The sequence below is a fragment of the Neodiprion pinetum genome, chromosome 3, assembly GCF_021155775.2.
Source record: "Neodiprion pinetum isolate iyNeoPine1 chromosome 3, iyNeoPine1.2, whole genome shotgun sequence".
Taxonomy (NCBI): domain Eukaryota; kingdom Metazoa; phylum Arthropoda; class Insecta; order Hymenoptera; family Diprionidae; genus Neodiprion; species Neodiprion pinetum.
Window position 1 is genome coordinate 34,057,851 of NC_060234.1, and position 15,632 is coordinate 34,073,482.

Consider the following 15,632-nt stretch of genomic DNA (forward strand, 5'->3'; position numbering starts at 1 on the left):
CAATCCTTTACATTCCATTTCCTTGCATAGGAAATTTTGTCACTGTCAATTTGATACTCAACGTTTCAATTGCAATTTGTAAATACACGTTATATTCTACTTAAAAAAAAAATGTATTATTCGGTGGCTAGAGTTCACGGAAATATTTCTGTCAAATCTTTTGCGATTATCAGCATATGTTATCTACTTTTCTTTCTTCTTCAAATTTATCAATAAAAATTGTTGGTATTGGGGACGGATTTCATTTCTTATAACACCGTTCAAATACTTTGCATAAGTAATACAGATATTTGACGTCATTGTTAAGATGTGGCCGCAATAATTGGACTTTTGGTAAACAAATAGCGATTTTTAAGTTTATTGTAAATATTTGATACAAACCACTTCAAACATGAATGTTTCTGCATTACAAGTAAAAATACTAGCAGATACTAAAATTAACCATGTATTTCCGTATCCAAAAGACTAGATTTTTCGAAAACGAAACAATGACAGCAATAATGCGATATCTAAATTAATACGAACATAGTTCAGTAAATTAATAATTTTTTTTCTTGTATAGAAGTATATAAAATTTATGCTAGAAATATATAAAATTTTTGGTATAATTTTAGTTAATTAATACTATGCCAGAAGTTCAACTCCTCTGAGATTCAAGATACAGAGTTGCTATTTTTATCCTATAAACGAAACTCAACATTTGCATTTTATCTCACTGTGAGAAATAATTTTTTTTATCTTGGCTCATAGACTTCGATGAAAAAATTTCATTTGTGTAAGTTTAATCGTACAATGTGTGAAACCTCTTATTCATTTTACATTATTGATTACTTATTTGGCTCCTGCAGCAAAACTTGAGCCTAAGCAAACTATGCGCACAGGGAAACAGATTTAATTTAATATACGCAGGAGAGATTATAATAACAATGTTCATAAACAGTGGTAAACGTTTTTAGATTCTATGCATTCTAGTACTCAAGTTGCTAATAGATTTTTCACGCAGATAGCAAAATGAAAAATAAATTTTCATAGCTTAGATATTTCTTGAATATTCTTCACGAAATATGCCTCACATGATATAATTTTACATGATCAACATGAAAATATATATACGTCTCTCTTCATCGTATATATGATAATCACAGATACACTAACAATATTTGTATATGCTGGTTATATTTCATATATGCGACGGTAGATAAATTTTGTAAACATTACTAACTGCAGAATGACTTAACAGCAAAGAACTTCTACAGTAATGTAACAAACACATCAGATGAATTTTCTTATATCGATATTAAATGATTTGACTAAACGCGAATAACAGGGCAAACAGCAAACAAATTTGAAAACGTTTCAAACGGTTATTCATTTGACTTGTTTTAAAATTAACTACCATATTCAAATTGAGAACCTCCGTCATTCCCTAGTTGTGTTCAATTTACAATTAAATTATCTCAAAAGAGCATACAATCACTAACTCTTGATTAAAAATCATAATGAATGTGATATAAATACACGAGTTTCAAATAATCCAACAGTAATGGTGATAATCAGAAGAAGATGATGCCTTACCTAATTCTTCACAAGCATTGCTGTAGCTTTTTAAGTAATTATGCACGCACCAAATACTGTTTTGAATTGCAAACACTTCAGTAATTACTGATCTCTTTCTTCCCTCGCAGCTACAAACAGTTTTTGTATTGTGCAGGTGATGCGATCTACAACAGAAGCACAATTAAGTAACAAAAAAACCAATTTAGGACAAGATCCTAAATAGGTTGTCAACTTTCAATATGTAGCCCATGACGTACCCATTTTCATGAAAGTATTGTGTCAATCAGATTTGTATTTTGAAGTGAGAAGTTGGTCGCACAAATTTCACACTTACTGTACTGACGTTGAAATGACTTTGGTTTATTCTTCCACACAATTCCGACGTAATAAGCAGGGATTCCAGACAGGGTAATTAGAGTGCCTATACCTACTTCAAATGGTGCCTGATAGCAAGATACCACAATGAGGAAAATACATATCATCACAAACGTAATAGGTACCCACAATGAAACCTGTGGGAATATGGTATGTGATGACATATGTAAGAAATAAAATTCATATTGAGGTAGCCTAAATTAAAATAATTTTTAACCGATTGTAATTTTCAGATAGAAACTGTGAACATACCTTGATGGGCCTCTCCATGTTCGGTCTCTTATATCTCAGCCATAAAATACCAGCAATAGATAATGTAATGAAGAATGTCTCCACGATACTACAGTAAGTAATTAGCACAAATACATCACTGGTGCAAAGCATACATAGTGACAAAATACACTGGAAAAAAAAAAAACAATATACAGCGGACATGTACTAAACGCTGGATAGAATTACATACCTATATCTGATAAGAGACAGATACTCTTCTGAAATTCTTATTCTCAGATACAGTATGGGGAGAAGTTAAAAATTGTTAAGCTCTAATTTTTGTACAATGTTAGTAGCAGAAATACATCATGATTATTATACTTGGATATAAACAATGAATATATGACGTACCAAAAACACCAAGGCAGGGGTAGGAGTCAGCTTAGACACATTAATGTAGCTCAACATAGCTGGAAATTGCCCATTCCGAGCACCTACGAAGCACATCCGTGAAGAAGTCATGATATGGACGCTCAAGCCGCCAAAAGCTGAAATTGCTACCATCACAGGTATCGTCCACGACATGACTCCCAGTACTTGATCCCCAAACGTCTAGAATAGCGTCGGAAGTTGTGAGTGAATTGTACATTCCTACTTATTTGATCATACGCTAGCGTAGATTAATTTTTTATAACACACGAGGATTAACTGTCATGACTTCATCACAAATTTCAAGCAGTATTGATAATATGTAATTCTAAAAACGCAGTACGGTATAAACTTACCACAGCAATAGCATAAGAGGCGATCATCATATCTGGTGTTAACACTGCTAAATAAGCCACATTGGCGAGAACATAGATGAAAGTCACCAATGGCAGCGATATGTAGATAGCACGAGGTAAATTTCTGAAGATTAAGAAATTATTACGATCGATGCTGTTTAAACTTTGTGCATAAGTCTATCAACATATTTATCTACATCAACTACCAAACTTACACATATGGATTTTTGAGTTCTTCTGTCATAAAATTCAGATAGTTCCAGCCAGAATAAGAAAATATACCAGAGCAAAATGCAACTGCAATTTTTCCTGGATCAGTATTAGTTTCTTCGAATGGTGTTGTGAAATTTTCTGTATGCCCTGAAACACAAAGTACATAGTCATACTATGGAAGCTAATTAACCAAGACTAAATTACTTATAAACATGAATTTCCATCATATTTTCTAAAGGATACTCAATTTCATGCAAGATTTTAGATATGCAGAAATATTAAACCTAAATTCAATTTGGAGTAATATTGAATGATCTTAATATTTAAAACGTACCAAGTCCTAACCAGGTCATTCCAGTGATAATAATTATAACTAATGCAGCGACCTTAGCAAACATGAACACATTCTGCATCATTGATGTCTCTTTAACATCGTAGCAATTGATAAAAGTCAGCAAGCCTGAAACACATGAGAAGCATGTTAAGATTTGGTATATTGGCCATCAAGTGAAATTGAATTAAAGTCGTTAAGCATCACCTACATATAGTGACAGCAGCTATGAGTCTCATACCATCATCAGGGATTTCACAATTCGGAAAAAATGGTTGGAGAACATACTGAGCAAAAGTGAGACTCATAATAGCGTTTGTTGTAGGACTGAAATATGGGAAGAGACGTGATTTTTTTTAAGCATTTAAAGTATGTATGTATGTATTCATGTGACCAAGTTATAACTGATTAATTTTTTGTTTGAAGTGCATTATTCTTCACAAGACTTCATGTTGGGCCTTAGTTAGATCTACATTGATTAGTTCAATCAATTAATAGCTCAACTCTGATTGATTACTTACACGAATATCAAATTTGCTGCCCACAAATACAAGAAAGATGGTAATGGTCCAAAGGCTTCGTGAATATAAGCATAATCACCACCGCTAACAGGTATGCTTGTACCCAATTCCGCATAGCACAACGCTCCAACCATAGAGAGCAAACCACAGAAGACCCATATGATGAGAGATAATCCAACACTACCTACTTCTTTGATTACGCCCTTCGGTGAAACAAAAATTCCTAAAAATAAGGTTAGTTAGAGAGTATATAAAAATCATAATAATTTTAAACACTTTTGAAATTACTAACAGATAGTTACTTATTACTATTCGGTAGGAATTTTGATCTTAAATTTTGTTAAAAAATATTGAATATTGAAAACTTACCTGATCCAAATATGATTCCTAAAATTATAGCAACTCCTTCCAGCAAGCCAAGCTGTTTTTTCATCTGTATTTTACTAGGCTCAAATTCTTGGCTACCAGGAAGAGCCTTTCCATCTTCGGTGGGTGACATTAGTTGCATTTCACTAGGTGACTCAAGTGTTACCTGTTTCACCATTTTGGCTGTTGAAATTTTAAACAGACACAATTTTTAGTCATTTCAATAACATAATTCGCGATTTTTACCATTGAACTATACTTCTGGTATTCTTGTTAGTTAAAATTTAATATGTGTGAAAGTATAGTTTAGGCAATCTTGTTAATTTAGCTGTAATCACTTTAACTAGGGTTAATTACAAGAACGTCTAGTTTTCCAGTCCAGAATGTGATGAATTATGTTCTGACACTTTGTTCTTATTCGACAAAGAACAATTTTCTACCGCAAGACTTTTAGATATTATGATACTCGAGTATATTGCAAAGCTGATCTCTAATGCAACATGTGCATATTTTTATCACTTCACATACTGACGATTACCGGCATATTGGCTTTATGCCTGCATGAATTAGCAATCCATAGAATATCCTCAAGTTCTACAAATACTGCCAATTATAAGATAAAAAAGGGGAGCAACAAGGTGAAAGTTTCATACTCGATTAATACGGCTTTTTCTTGCTGGAGTTCAATTCAGGCCATCCACTCATTTTTACTTTAGAAAAAGTCGTCAAGTGATCCAATTACAATTATAACACCGAACATATTGACCCTTCATATGAACACTAGGTCTTTTAGGGAACAGTTGTTTTAGGAATATCTATTTTTATTAACAATACTTTAAAACTTTGGCTTCTGTCCAATTTTGGATAATGTTGTTAACACTTTGTCAAGGAAACATGAATTTTTTCCGATTTCTTACAAGCCTAGAACACTTTAAATACGCGTACAGACTAAAAGTGTTAAAAACAAGTGTTCACGTGGAAGGTTAATAACCATTCTAATAAAATTGATTTTACATGAAACATCTACTATATAGGTACACAAAATTCAGAAAGTATTTGGACGTAGATACACTCTCTAGGTGCTTGAAATATATTTTTTGTTAACTACCTTGCTAGGCTCTTTCAAAATTGGCAAATTACATTATGCCAGCCACAGACAAAATTATTAATAACATTTTATTAACAACTCTAGTTTACAAAGTTTCCTTCATTTATAGCCATAATGATCCTTCAAGATTTTTCTCTCTATCATCAAATCTAAAACGTCACTTGTGTCATAGATTTACGAATAAAAATATAGTTGAATTATTTTCGAACAGTAATATTATAAAATCAAAATGAGAGCTAACTGTATTTCTCGCGGATTCAATTTACCTATAATTGAGAAACAACATTCACCCAAATTCATTATCTCATATGATCACTAAAAAGCTTCCATTAAAACATTTCAAGATTATAATAATTCATTTTCACTTGAGCCTTGGTAAAATAAAATAAATAAAGTTAAACCTCTTGTGGAGTTATTTCAGATACTTCAAATATTGACAAATTTTATTGATCTATATTCATTATCAGCAGTACATACTTACATATGTTCGTTGTAAACACACCTATTGTTTAACTCCGCTGCGTTACAGAGTGAGGAGCAGACTGAAGCAACCAGACTTTTACAGGTCGCTGAACGTTGACTAAATAAAAAAGTTAACTACTTGGTAGCGATGATGATTGAATGTGCTGACTGAAACTATACCTACTCCACTGATCCACCTCATCAACATTCTCTGTACTGAAATAAGAAGACAATAAAAATAATATTACATTACATTAAATTTGTATACGCGTGTGGGTAGATACATGTTACAGAATTTCATCGGCAAAAGATATTATACACACTGTACGCGAGTAGTTACATTACCCTCAGGTTGAAGTTTGAAAATTTTTTCGAACATGTGGGTACGTGCATGACGTAACAATGGCCAGTGATTAACCATGCTAACGACTGTCACCAAATTTGAAAAAAATACTTGTATGATATGTAAATTATGCTCAGCATGTTGATGGTTAATAACAGTAAGTACGTTTCTACAAGTACCTGGCAAAGTATCGAGCCAATTGCGACGTGTTTAAAAACTACCAAAAATTGTTGACCGGTACGCACGTGTACCGCAGGCTAGAGTTAATAACGTCGAACACAGGTGCTGTACTTTCCAAGTTATACCGCGTTGCGTTACTGCTACCACGAAGTGTTGAGCCAATCAGAAAAATTGACGGATTCACAGTTCAGCTCAGTTTCATGGTTGCGTTCGTTGCGTTTGCACAATTTCGAGCCGCGGCGCATCGTGTGACGTCATCTAAATGCTGCTTGTGTGTTGTGTTATGGAATAGTGCGTTACATACACATCCATACGTACTAAATAAAATCTTACTCCAATTTGGTTTTTAATGTACTTGTTAAGTGTTTACTAAACAATGGCGGGTTAGTATTTTTATAGATTCGACCCAAAATATTTTCTCGCTTAAAAACGTACAGAGTTTCACAATTCATTATATCCCCTACTCTTGGCTTCGAAATAAAAATGATTTTCTATCCTAACCCCAATCTTCAATTCCGTAGAATAAATCCAATATATTTTCCAGCTCTTCACTTATCGTATAAATTTTTATTGTCACAAGATATTGCTGAAAAAATTCAGGCAAATTGTTGGATTGTTTATATTCAGGAAATCCATCTTGGTTACCATCCGCTGTTTTGTACTATCCCTTAATTGCTGTTGCAGGTCGACATAGATGAGTACATAATCCACGTTTTTGGTAAAAATGGTTTAACCCGAAGACACCAGCTGTTCTGTAAATAATAATGTCCCTGAATTCAGAAAGAGAAGCTTATGGTAATATGATCGAAGTGGGAATGGACCACAAAGAAAAGTTTCTCGAGTGTCAAAACTCGTCTGATTATTTATTGCTCTCAAACGACGAAAAAACCATAGAGGAGTCAATGGTAAGTTAACATAACTCACTGCTACAAAATGAAGAAAATATTCACGCTATTCTTTCAAGGAAATCCAACAACTGTTAAGTTATTAAGACAAGTCCAGAAATTTGAATGTAACTTTGAAATTTAACCTCTTTCGAAAGAATTGCTCAACTATCGTAAGGAATGTTCTCCTTTTTCAATAGTCTATTGTCAATTTTTTCAATGTTTCATGATTTGCAGATTCCATTCAGTTAAAAGACATAGGTGAAAGCTGACGTATTAATTCTCAATATCATAGAAAACTGATGTGGCTCAGAATTTACGTAGAACTAAAAGTTTTCAGTAATCTTGTATTGACCGTAACTTCTAATGATCTGAAATAATCTGAATTGGAATGTAAAGTATTTTATGCATATAGTAACATAAGATTTGATCAAATGTCTGAAAACATGAAGTTTTAGTCAAAAGGATCTGGCATATTTAGCAAACATTAGATGTATCTTTGTGAAACCTTGAAAGCTAGGAATGTAGAATTTGCATAAAAGATAGATGCCCATTTACAAAATCTAACCTCATGTTTTTGACCAGATAGAAGAACACTTCGAAGTGGTGGAGCAAGTTAAAACTGAATTGGAGGAACCGCCAGTTTACTTTCAAGAACCTCTTGAAACTTGCGAAGAAGTGACTGTCGATTACAATGATTCCTCTGTCTCGGTTCCACTTTCGCCTCCGATGTCCCCCAGATCCCCGCATGCTCGTTTAAAAACGAATGAACAGTGGACTGCAGCAAACGACGAAGATAAATTGTCTATGGTGATTAAATCTTTACTTTTGTCATGCCCTTAGCAGAGCATATCTCTGAAGAATTATGTATAATCTTTGTCACTGAAATGTTGCAATCTTTTGGTTGTATCAGATATACTAATAATGCTAAACGACGTTGAACGTAAAATGATATGGTCTGGCTCTTATGAAATCTCAAGTACACATTATTAATTTTTGGTGTTGTGATTATCATTTCATAGCATCTGGATTGTGAAAACGACAAAAGGTATTACGTGGAAGAACGAGAAGAAGTACACGATGTTATGGATGAGGATGAGGAAACAATTGCAACATTTATAACAGCTGCTGGACAACAACTTGCTCTTTATGCTGTCGAAGATTCAGAAGATGTATTTGCGGTCGCTGTTTATGATGAGTCTGGAGAACCACCCACAAACTTTCAATTTTTAATGAAGTATAAAAAACTTTGATGATACTATAGCTCGCCTTCTAATTATCCATCAAATTAATGTCATATTTTGCGAATTTTTTACGAGTCAAAGAAAAGGTAACCAATAATGCCAATTTTGCTTGGGAAATTTCAAATTTGCTTTTGAATTCGTACGATGTATCGACTAAAAAGTGAGGAATTATTCCATTAAGTTAAAAATTTAGTACTACAATACTAGCATTCAATATTTTGCAACATCTTAAATTACAGATCCGATGTAGAAAGATTAATAGGAGAAGGTGCTGTGAGAACAGTGAAAAAGCCTAGTCAAATCAAAAGGCAGTTACTAACAACGCAGACGCCAGTATTCACACCCAGACAACAGCGAATTCAGCACACTTCAAGCAATGATGAATCTATGACTGAAGTGAAATTTCGTCAGCAAAAAGCCTTACAACGGGCTTGTAACAATAATGCAGTAATAAATGAGAACTGTCAAACAGTACTAGATTCGAATCGTCTCACAGAAAATTATTCTCCCAAGCAGCCAAACAATGTTACTTATCTTATGATGAATGACACTCCAATGAGTGTTGGTAAGTGTGTTTGTGAAATATATTTCATATATTTAAATACAATATTTTTCTACTGTCTGCTGAATATATTCACGATTTGACATACTATAAAGATTCATTTATCTGTTTCTTATCAGTAGGCAAATCAGGAGGTAGCCAAGAGTCTCTTGAGAGTGAAATACTTGAACAGTCGACAGTGCAATATATTCTTTTAGAAGGTGATCAGTCGGATTCTGAATTGACATTCGACGAAATTCAAGCCACACTACAGGGTTTCAATTTATCGAAAAATGGCAACAAACCAGTTAAAAAGAAAATATTCGGTCGCAAAACTGTAGTGAATCAACGAAGTGAAATACAACATGTAGATAACACGAATGACATAATCAAATCTGAGACACAACCAATTTTTAATTCAATTGAAAATTGTTTGAACACATCAAATTATAATACTCCTTCCATAGAACCACAAATTGAAACTAGAGTTAGTGAAAACTTTGGAGCAGTGGACGAGGTTGATTCAAGTGCACCGCGCAGTGTAAAATCTGACACACCAAAACTGGGGCCAGATGTAAAGGAAAATCCAACTGATAAATTATCAGAAAACATCTCCACTGCATTTGTTGACCCCAAAATAAATTCAAATGGTATCGATGGCAATCAACAGTCAATGAGTACATTAGAACCAAACGTGCCTAAACAAAATATTGAAATTCAACCTAGAATAAAGAGGCCAAGAAAACAGCAACTTACCTCAGTCAACCGTGGTGACTCAGAGATAATTATTCAACCGGCTCTAATTGGGGCAGAAGAAGAAAATAATAATAAAAAGCGAGGCCGACGGAAAAAGAAACCTGCACCAGACCCTGATTATAACCCGCGACCTATTAGATTAAAGAAATCTAAAAAAGCAGCGAGGAATCCCAAAGTGGAAATAATCGAAATTGACATAGATGAAGAACACAGCTTGTCACAGGCAAAAAACGACGTTATTGAGATTACTATTGATGATGGGAAAGAAAAAGGTTCAAGCGATAAAGAAAATGAAATCATAATGGTCAGAGACTCTGATGACGAGTCTCACGATACTCAGGCGAAACCAATACCTCCCGCTATGCAGTGTGTACATTGCTCACGAAATTTCCGACAAAAAAGAGCACTTGATACACATTCCAGAGTTTGTCCAAAATTACGAACTAAACTAAACAAGGCAAATATAAGGACACTTGAGAAGTCTGACTCATTAAGTAAGGATGAATCAGGCGTTAAGCAAGTCGTTCATAAAGAGTATACGTGCAAAGTGTGCCAGGAGAAGTTCAATGCTGTAGTTGTATTAGCGAGGCACACACGCATGGAACACCCAAAGGCATATCGAAACAAGAGCAGTAAGGCTAGTGCAGAGGTGAAATCAGTTGAAAAACCCATTGACACAATAAAGGAAACTATCGATAAAAGAAGAGTGACCCGAGTGAGTCAGAAAAAGAAAATCCAAAGCTCAAACCAAACGTGGAGATCAAAGAAATTGAATTGCGATGATTGCGGACGATGGTTTCCGAGCACTGCAATACTCGCAGCACATTGTTTGCAACATGCTACAAAAAATTCTGGTGAGTTAGGCTTTTGGATGGTTTCTGTATAACAATAAAATAAACTATTTCGGACGAGTTTTTGTCCGCATGTACTACAAGCTTTTTTCTTAAACATACGGATAAATAACGTGGGAATATGAATGTAATTTTTTAAGATATTTCTACTGCGTGAAGTATTATCAGCAAGTAGACATCGCAATGTGGTATTTTATGACCATCGAAGTGAAACGTGATCGAAATATTAATTCATAGTGAATTTTTCCACAATTATCAACCAAGCTTGATATCATACCACCATAATGTTATCCATGATCTATTCAAATTTTCAGAAAAACAAATCCGCCGGTGCCACATCTGTAAAAAGCTGATCAAAACACGTTTGTTGTATATTCAGCACATGAAGACGCATATTAAATCCACGAGAAATACAAAACCCCCAGCAACGGTATTACAGAAAAAATTACGACAGCCGAGACAAGTTACAAGTAAATTGACACCCGTTAAAAAACGAGGCCGTCCTCGGAAATTTTGATTCAAATTTTAGTGGTACCAGCAACTTTACGCAAAGGAAGTGTTTTCATATAAGAGATACGTAACAACACTCCCCAAATGCTAAATTGCTAGTTACCTTGAATATCAATTTGATGCAATTAAATTCTACTTATGTACAAAATATATAGGCATAGTAATTTATGAATTCGAATTGTTTGATAACTAATAAAATAGTGGGACCTAGTTGCCCTGCAATATGTTGAAATTTTTATTCAGTATAATATTACCGCCTGAAATTTTGAATTTTTAAATATCTATTTGAATTCAGTTCAAAATTCAATGTAAATAACCAACTACAGTTTGGGTCCTTCGAAGCAAATGTAGTTGGCAGTTCAATTGAAACAACATTAAACTTCTGGGTTGCTCGACTTAGAATCCTCAGACTGATAGAATAAATCTAGCTATCCTGTGTATTCTTCATTTCAGACTTCAAAATGAATCCTCATTGTAACATAACTAATGCAGCTAATAAATCAGAAATATTATGTATAATTGTTCGGTGTATAGATTAACAAATAGGGTTCACTTTCATCATTGTTGTAATTGTTTCAATTTACAAAAAATACTTCATGTACAGCATAATGATTTGAGATTTACCTGGCTGAGGGATGATGGACAATAGATACGATCAAGCACGAAAAGAGGTGTTTTCATTATTCATTATATCTAGTCACATCAATATTAGCTTTCAATGTCAAGAGCAATGAAATTCAGCATAGGAATAACATCAGATTTATACTAACGATTTGTATTAATTAGCTCGTTTAGCATTTGGTGTTAAAGTTCAAATCATTCAATGATTAATGCATATTTGTAACTGTATAAAGTCTCGAAAGTAGTTATGTATCTCTCTTACGAAAAAAGTTAATTTGCTGTAAACTCCTTTAGAAGTTTCACCGAATTCTGTGGAACTATATTTCTGTTCTTTAGTTTACTGTTATATAAATAAGTATATTAACAGGTAATGTAAGTAATTATCTTAAGCGCGATGAAATTATGTTTTCACATTAATTTGATACCAATGTACGGAACAGAGAATTGCAATACATAAGAAAATGAAGAAATGATCAAAAAAATATGATCGATATAAATTGGCTCGCTATTTTGCATAAAAAATCGAACAGAATAAATATATTATATCTATAAAAATGCGGAAACAAAATAAAGAAAGTGCATACATTGTAAATGATGCTATTATTTAGAAACGATCTCTGTATACACTCTATACATATGCATACCTGTATACACGCGAAGTGATCAGATGTGATAATAAAGCTGGACCTTTTGGAATAGTTAAATTTTTCAAATACTTTGCAAGTGATGAAACATATGTCAGTCTTCAAAAATCAGTGGTAATACTAATTTAACGAAATAGTGTCGCGTTTCGTTCACTTGTAACCTACTAATTATTTTTAACAAATTAGTATAACATGTTGCATCAAAAAATGATTCGTAATTAAAAATTAAATCAACATGCAATGAATAGAATATGCAATTAAAAATAGTTCATTCTCTATCTTGATTATAGTTTATTATACAAATACACTGTTACAGTTAAATGTACAAATGTTTGCACCAAAACTGATCACTCGATAAGGGTGAGACTGCATTCAGACTCCTATTGCATCTATTAGATAATCATTTGAATTCCGATTGCGGAAGGAGTCACTGCAATAAAAACCAAAGTAATATTATCCGTTCTGTTTCCGCCCGAAATTCAAGTGATATTAAATTGTTTCGGTTGAATAGTATTGTGGTACCTATGCAGCATATTATCGAAACTTATCGGGCATTAATCACGCAGTCAAATCTATCATATCTGATGACACATCGTGAGTACTTGGTGAATTTAATAATATAGCACGTACGGTATGGCATAAATATTTTGTCATAATGTTCAAATCAAAAACTCATTGATATATCGAACATTCATATTTGTAACAATTTTTCTTTTTCCCAATCGATAATTTAATAGTCCTCAGTAAAAACTCCGTTAGACGCGAATAGAGAAGTATAGAAAATATTTTCTATATGGTTTTTGGCATCATTTTTTTGGGTATCTATCTACGTCTAACGGAATGTTTAGCAGGGGTAATCGAACAACGAATATCTACGGCTATTGTACACAGATAATAATGTGCACGCAAAACACATACTATATAAGAATATCGCTTAATTTGCACCGGCCAATAGGTGTAATGGATGAAAATCGTGCATGGTATGGGGAGTAATGCGGAATCCAAGTCCTCGCAGTATCGATTAAACAAACGACCTGGAAACGAAGAACGCAAGATAAAAGTGATGGACGCGTGTTTTACTGCTTTTGACAAAGATGAGGACGGATTTCTGTCCCTTTCTGAATTCGAGCTTATTTGCCGGGCGCTCTTTCGTAACGATCGAGGGAAGATCTATGGTCTGGAGGAAAATCAATTGAATGAGATCTACGCCGTGTTCGACACGAATGGGGACGGGCTCATCGATAGAGAGGAGTTTGAGGTATGCAATATGTATGTGTTTGTGTGCGCGCGTGCACGATCGCAAGTGATCACGAGCGGAGGACAATTATTTGTTCCCTCTCCGGCCAATTATTCCTTAAACGAGAGGAATTCGAAGAGCACTTATACAGAAAACAACCCCGAACTGCAATACTAATTTTATTTCTTACTGCGCGCTTTCCATGCCATTTGGCTCATGCTATACTTATATTCATTCGTGACCAATTTGTTAAAAGTTAACATTTGTCTTACGTCCCTGGCAATAGTGTATACGTTAAAATACGTTAACTTTTTCCACAAACAACTCATAACAGCTCAATGGTAAAACGATGTTTTATATTACACCTAAGAAAGAAAGAAGAAACCCGATTTCGATGGCAATCATTTCATATTGAATGTACCGAGCGTTCGAAATACCGTAAAAAGACGTGCACTTGAATTTGGAATGAATTCATTAATTCACTGCAATTTAAAAAAAATTGGTAACTAAATTGGTTTGAACGTATTATAAAAAATAGTATACTTGAATCAATATTCAAGTCTAGTCGTATCAGCATTGGTAATAAATTGAAATGAAACAGTCCTGGGCATTTCCAATTAAATATAGAGAAAACATAATCAATTATTGTTCCAGGTTTGTTGGAATCGCTGGATCAAAGTGTGCACAAGACCTCGAAGCGCATTTTTAATTGTTGATGTTCAGAATGATTTCATATCTGGGTCTCTTAACATCACGAAATGTGCGGCTCAGCAGGACGGTTCCGAAGTGATCGAACCGATCAATCACCTTTTGAAAACGGTACCTTTCGACGCAGTATTTTATTCTCTTGATTGGCATCCCGTGGATCACGTATCTTTCGTCGACAATCTTCATCTACGGTGAGATTTATACTAGCCTTGTTGCAAAGCACATCTTGATCGGGATTTTTCTTTTTTTTTTTATATATTTCCTAGAGATGTGGACGCATCCAGCAGCGTGTCAAAGGAGGATGCAAAGGTTTATGACACGGTCACGCTAGCTGGTCCACCTCCCCAGAAGCAGAGACTGTGGCCCCGTCATTGCGTCCAAGATTCCTGGGGCGCGGAGCTCCACAAGGACCTAGTGGTCGTGAGTAACGCCGTTAAAATATACAAAGGTACAAATCCTGAAGTGGACTCGTACTCCGTGTTTTGGGACAACAGAAAGCTGACGGAGACGACACTCTTCTCTCAACTGCAAAACAAAGGCGCTACCGACATTTACATATGCGGATTAGCGTACGATGTGTGCGTTGGAGCAACAGCCGTTGATGCTCTGGCAAGCGGTTTCCGTACTATTTTGATTGACGATTGTAGCCGTGGTGTGGATCTTGTTGATATTGAAAAAACAAAGTCAACGGTGATCGGTAACAACGGTGTGATTGTCAATTCAAGTCAAGTCAGAGCTATGGTCGAGGGAAGAGACCGCAGACCTGAGCTAGGGTACAAACTAGCTCTTGAAATTAAGCACAGTATACGCTCAGTCAGAAAGAGTAGTCAATGATGTAATGGATAGTCGCTATAACATGATTGAGTAGTTATATTAATTATTATGTGCAGTGTATAATTTAGCATACGTGTATAATAATCCAAATAAATTCAGTATTTAATCTACGTTAAAGTGAATCAATCAAATATATTGTTTCACGCAAGTTAATCGTGCGGCCAATGATGTAGTGTTGCATCTATACTCCTGTGGAGCGCAACCCCGCCAACTGCAATGCGTTGCTGATAACCTACTCGTGCATCTGCGCAGGAGTATTCAAGATGTGAAACGATACAAGTCGTGTAAAATTACTGATGCAACACTCATTCCACGCCTAACCGTAAATCAAAAATTTATCGTTTGAGA

General features: G+C 34.6%; 3 protein-coding genes across 10 annotated transcripts; 2 read left to right on the forward strand and 1 right to left on the reverse strand.

The window, feature by feature from the left end:
* Positions 1-744: 744 nt before the first annotated feature.
* gb (solute carrier family 7 member genderblind) lies at positions 745-6,638 on the reverse strand. 4 transcript variants are annotated; one of them, XM_046618290.2, is made up of 12 exons: positions 6,454-6,638; positions 5,972-6,147; positions 4,365-4,544; positions 3,996-4,218; positions 3,686-3,801; positions 3,478-3,603; positions 3,146-3,290; positions 2,931-3,054; positions 2,557-2,757; positions 2,185-2,334; positions 1,892-2,069; positions 745-1,721 (listed from the first exon to the last, which is right to left on the reverse strand). In XM_046618290.2, the coding sequence occupies exons 3-12, from the start codon at positions 4,537-4,539 to the stop codon at positions 1,660-1,662; spliced, it is 1,500 nt and encodes a 499-aa protein (XP_046474246.1). In that variant the 5' UTR covers positions 4,540-4,544; positions 5,972-6,147; positions 6,454-6,638; the 3' UTR covers positions 745-1,659. The 4 variants fall into 4 exon arrangements, with proteins under 4 accessions (XP_046474246.1, XP_046474245.1, XP_046474243.1 ...); XM_046618289.2 differs by having other exon boundaries at positions 5,947-6,147; XM_046618287.2 differs by having other exon boundaries at positions 5,951-6,147; positions 6,454-6,637.
* LOC124215201 (uncharacterized) lies at positions 4,092-11,472 on the forward strand. 3 transcript variants are annotated; one of them, XM_046618284.2, is made up of 7 exons: positions 4,092-4,229; positions 7,139-7,359; positions 7,924-8,148; positions 8,361-8,575; positions 8,822-9,147; positions 9,264-10,733; positions 11,045-11,472. In XM_046618284.2, the coding sequence occupies exons 2-7, from the start codon at positions 7,219-7,221 to the stop codon at positions 11,245-11,247; spliced, it is 2,580 nt and encodes an 859-aa protein (XP_046474240.1). In that variant the 5' UTR covers positions 4,092-4,229; positions 7,139-7,218; the 3' UTR covers positions 11,248-11,472. The 3 variants fall into 3 exon arrangements, with proteins under 3 accessions (XP_046474240.1, XP_046474241.1, XP_046474239.1); XM_046618285.2 differs by lacking the exon at positions 4,092-4,229 and adding an exon at positions 6,657-6,837 and having other exon boundaries at positions 9,267-10,733; XM_046618283.2 differs by lacking the exon at positions 4,092-4,229 and adding an exon at positions 6,658-6,837.
* A 145-nt stretch (positions 11,473-11,617) lies between these two features.
* Positions 11,618-15,394, forward strand: LOC124215203 (nicotinamidase). Of its 3 annotated transcripts, XM_046618293.2 has the most exons (4): positions 11,618-13,099; positions 13,461-13,763; positions 14,397-14,641; positions 14,717-15,394. In XM_046618293.2, the coding sequence occupies exons 2-4, from the start codon at positions 13,470-13,472 to the stop codon at positions 15,282-15,284; spliced, it is 1,107 nt and encodes a 368-aa protein (XP_046474249.1). In that variant the 5' UTR covers positions 11,618-13,099; positions 13,461-13,469; the 3' UTR covers positions 15,285-15,394. The 3 variants fall into 3 exon arrangements, with proteins under 3 accessions (XP_046474249.1, XP_046474248.1, XP_046474250.1); XM_046618292.2 differs by having other exon boundaries at positions 11,618-13,763; XM_046618294.2 differs by lacking the exon at positions 11,618-13,099 and having other exon boundaries at positions 13,733-13,774.
* The last annotated feature ends 238 nt before the right edge of the window (positions 15,395-15,632 follow it).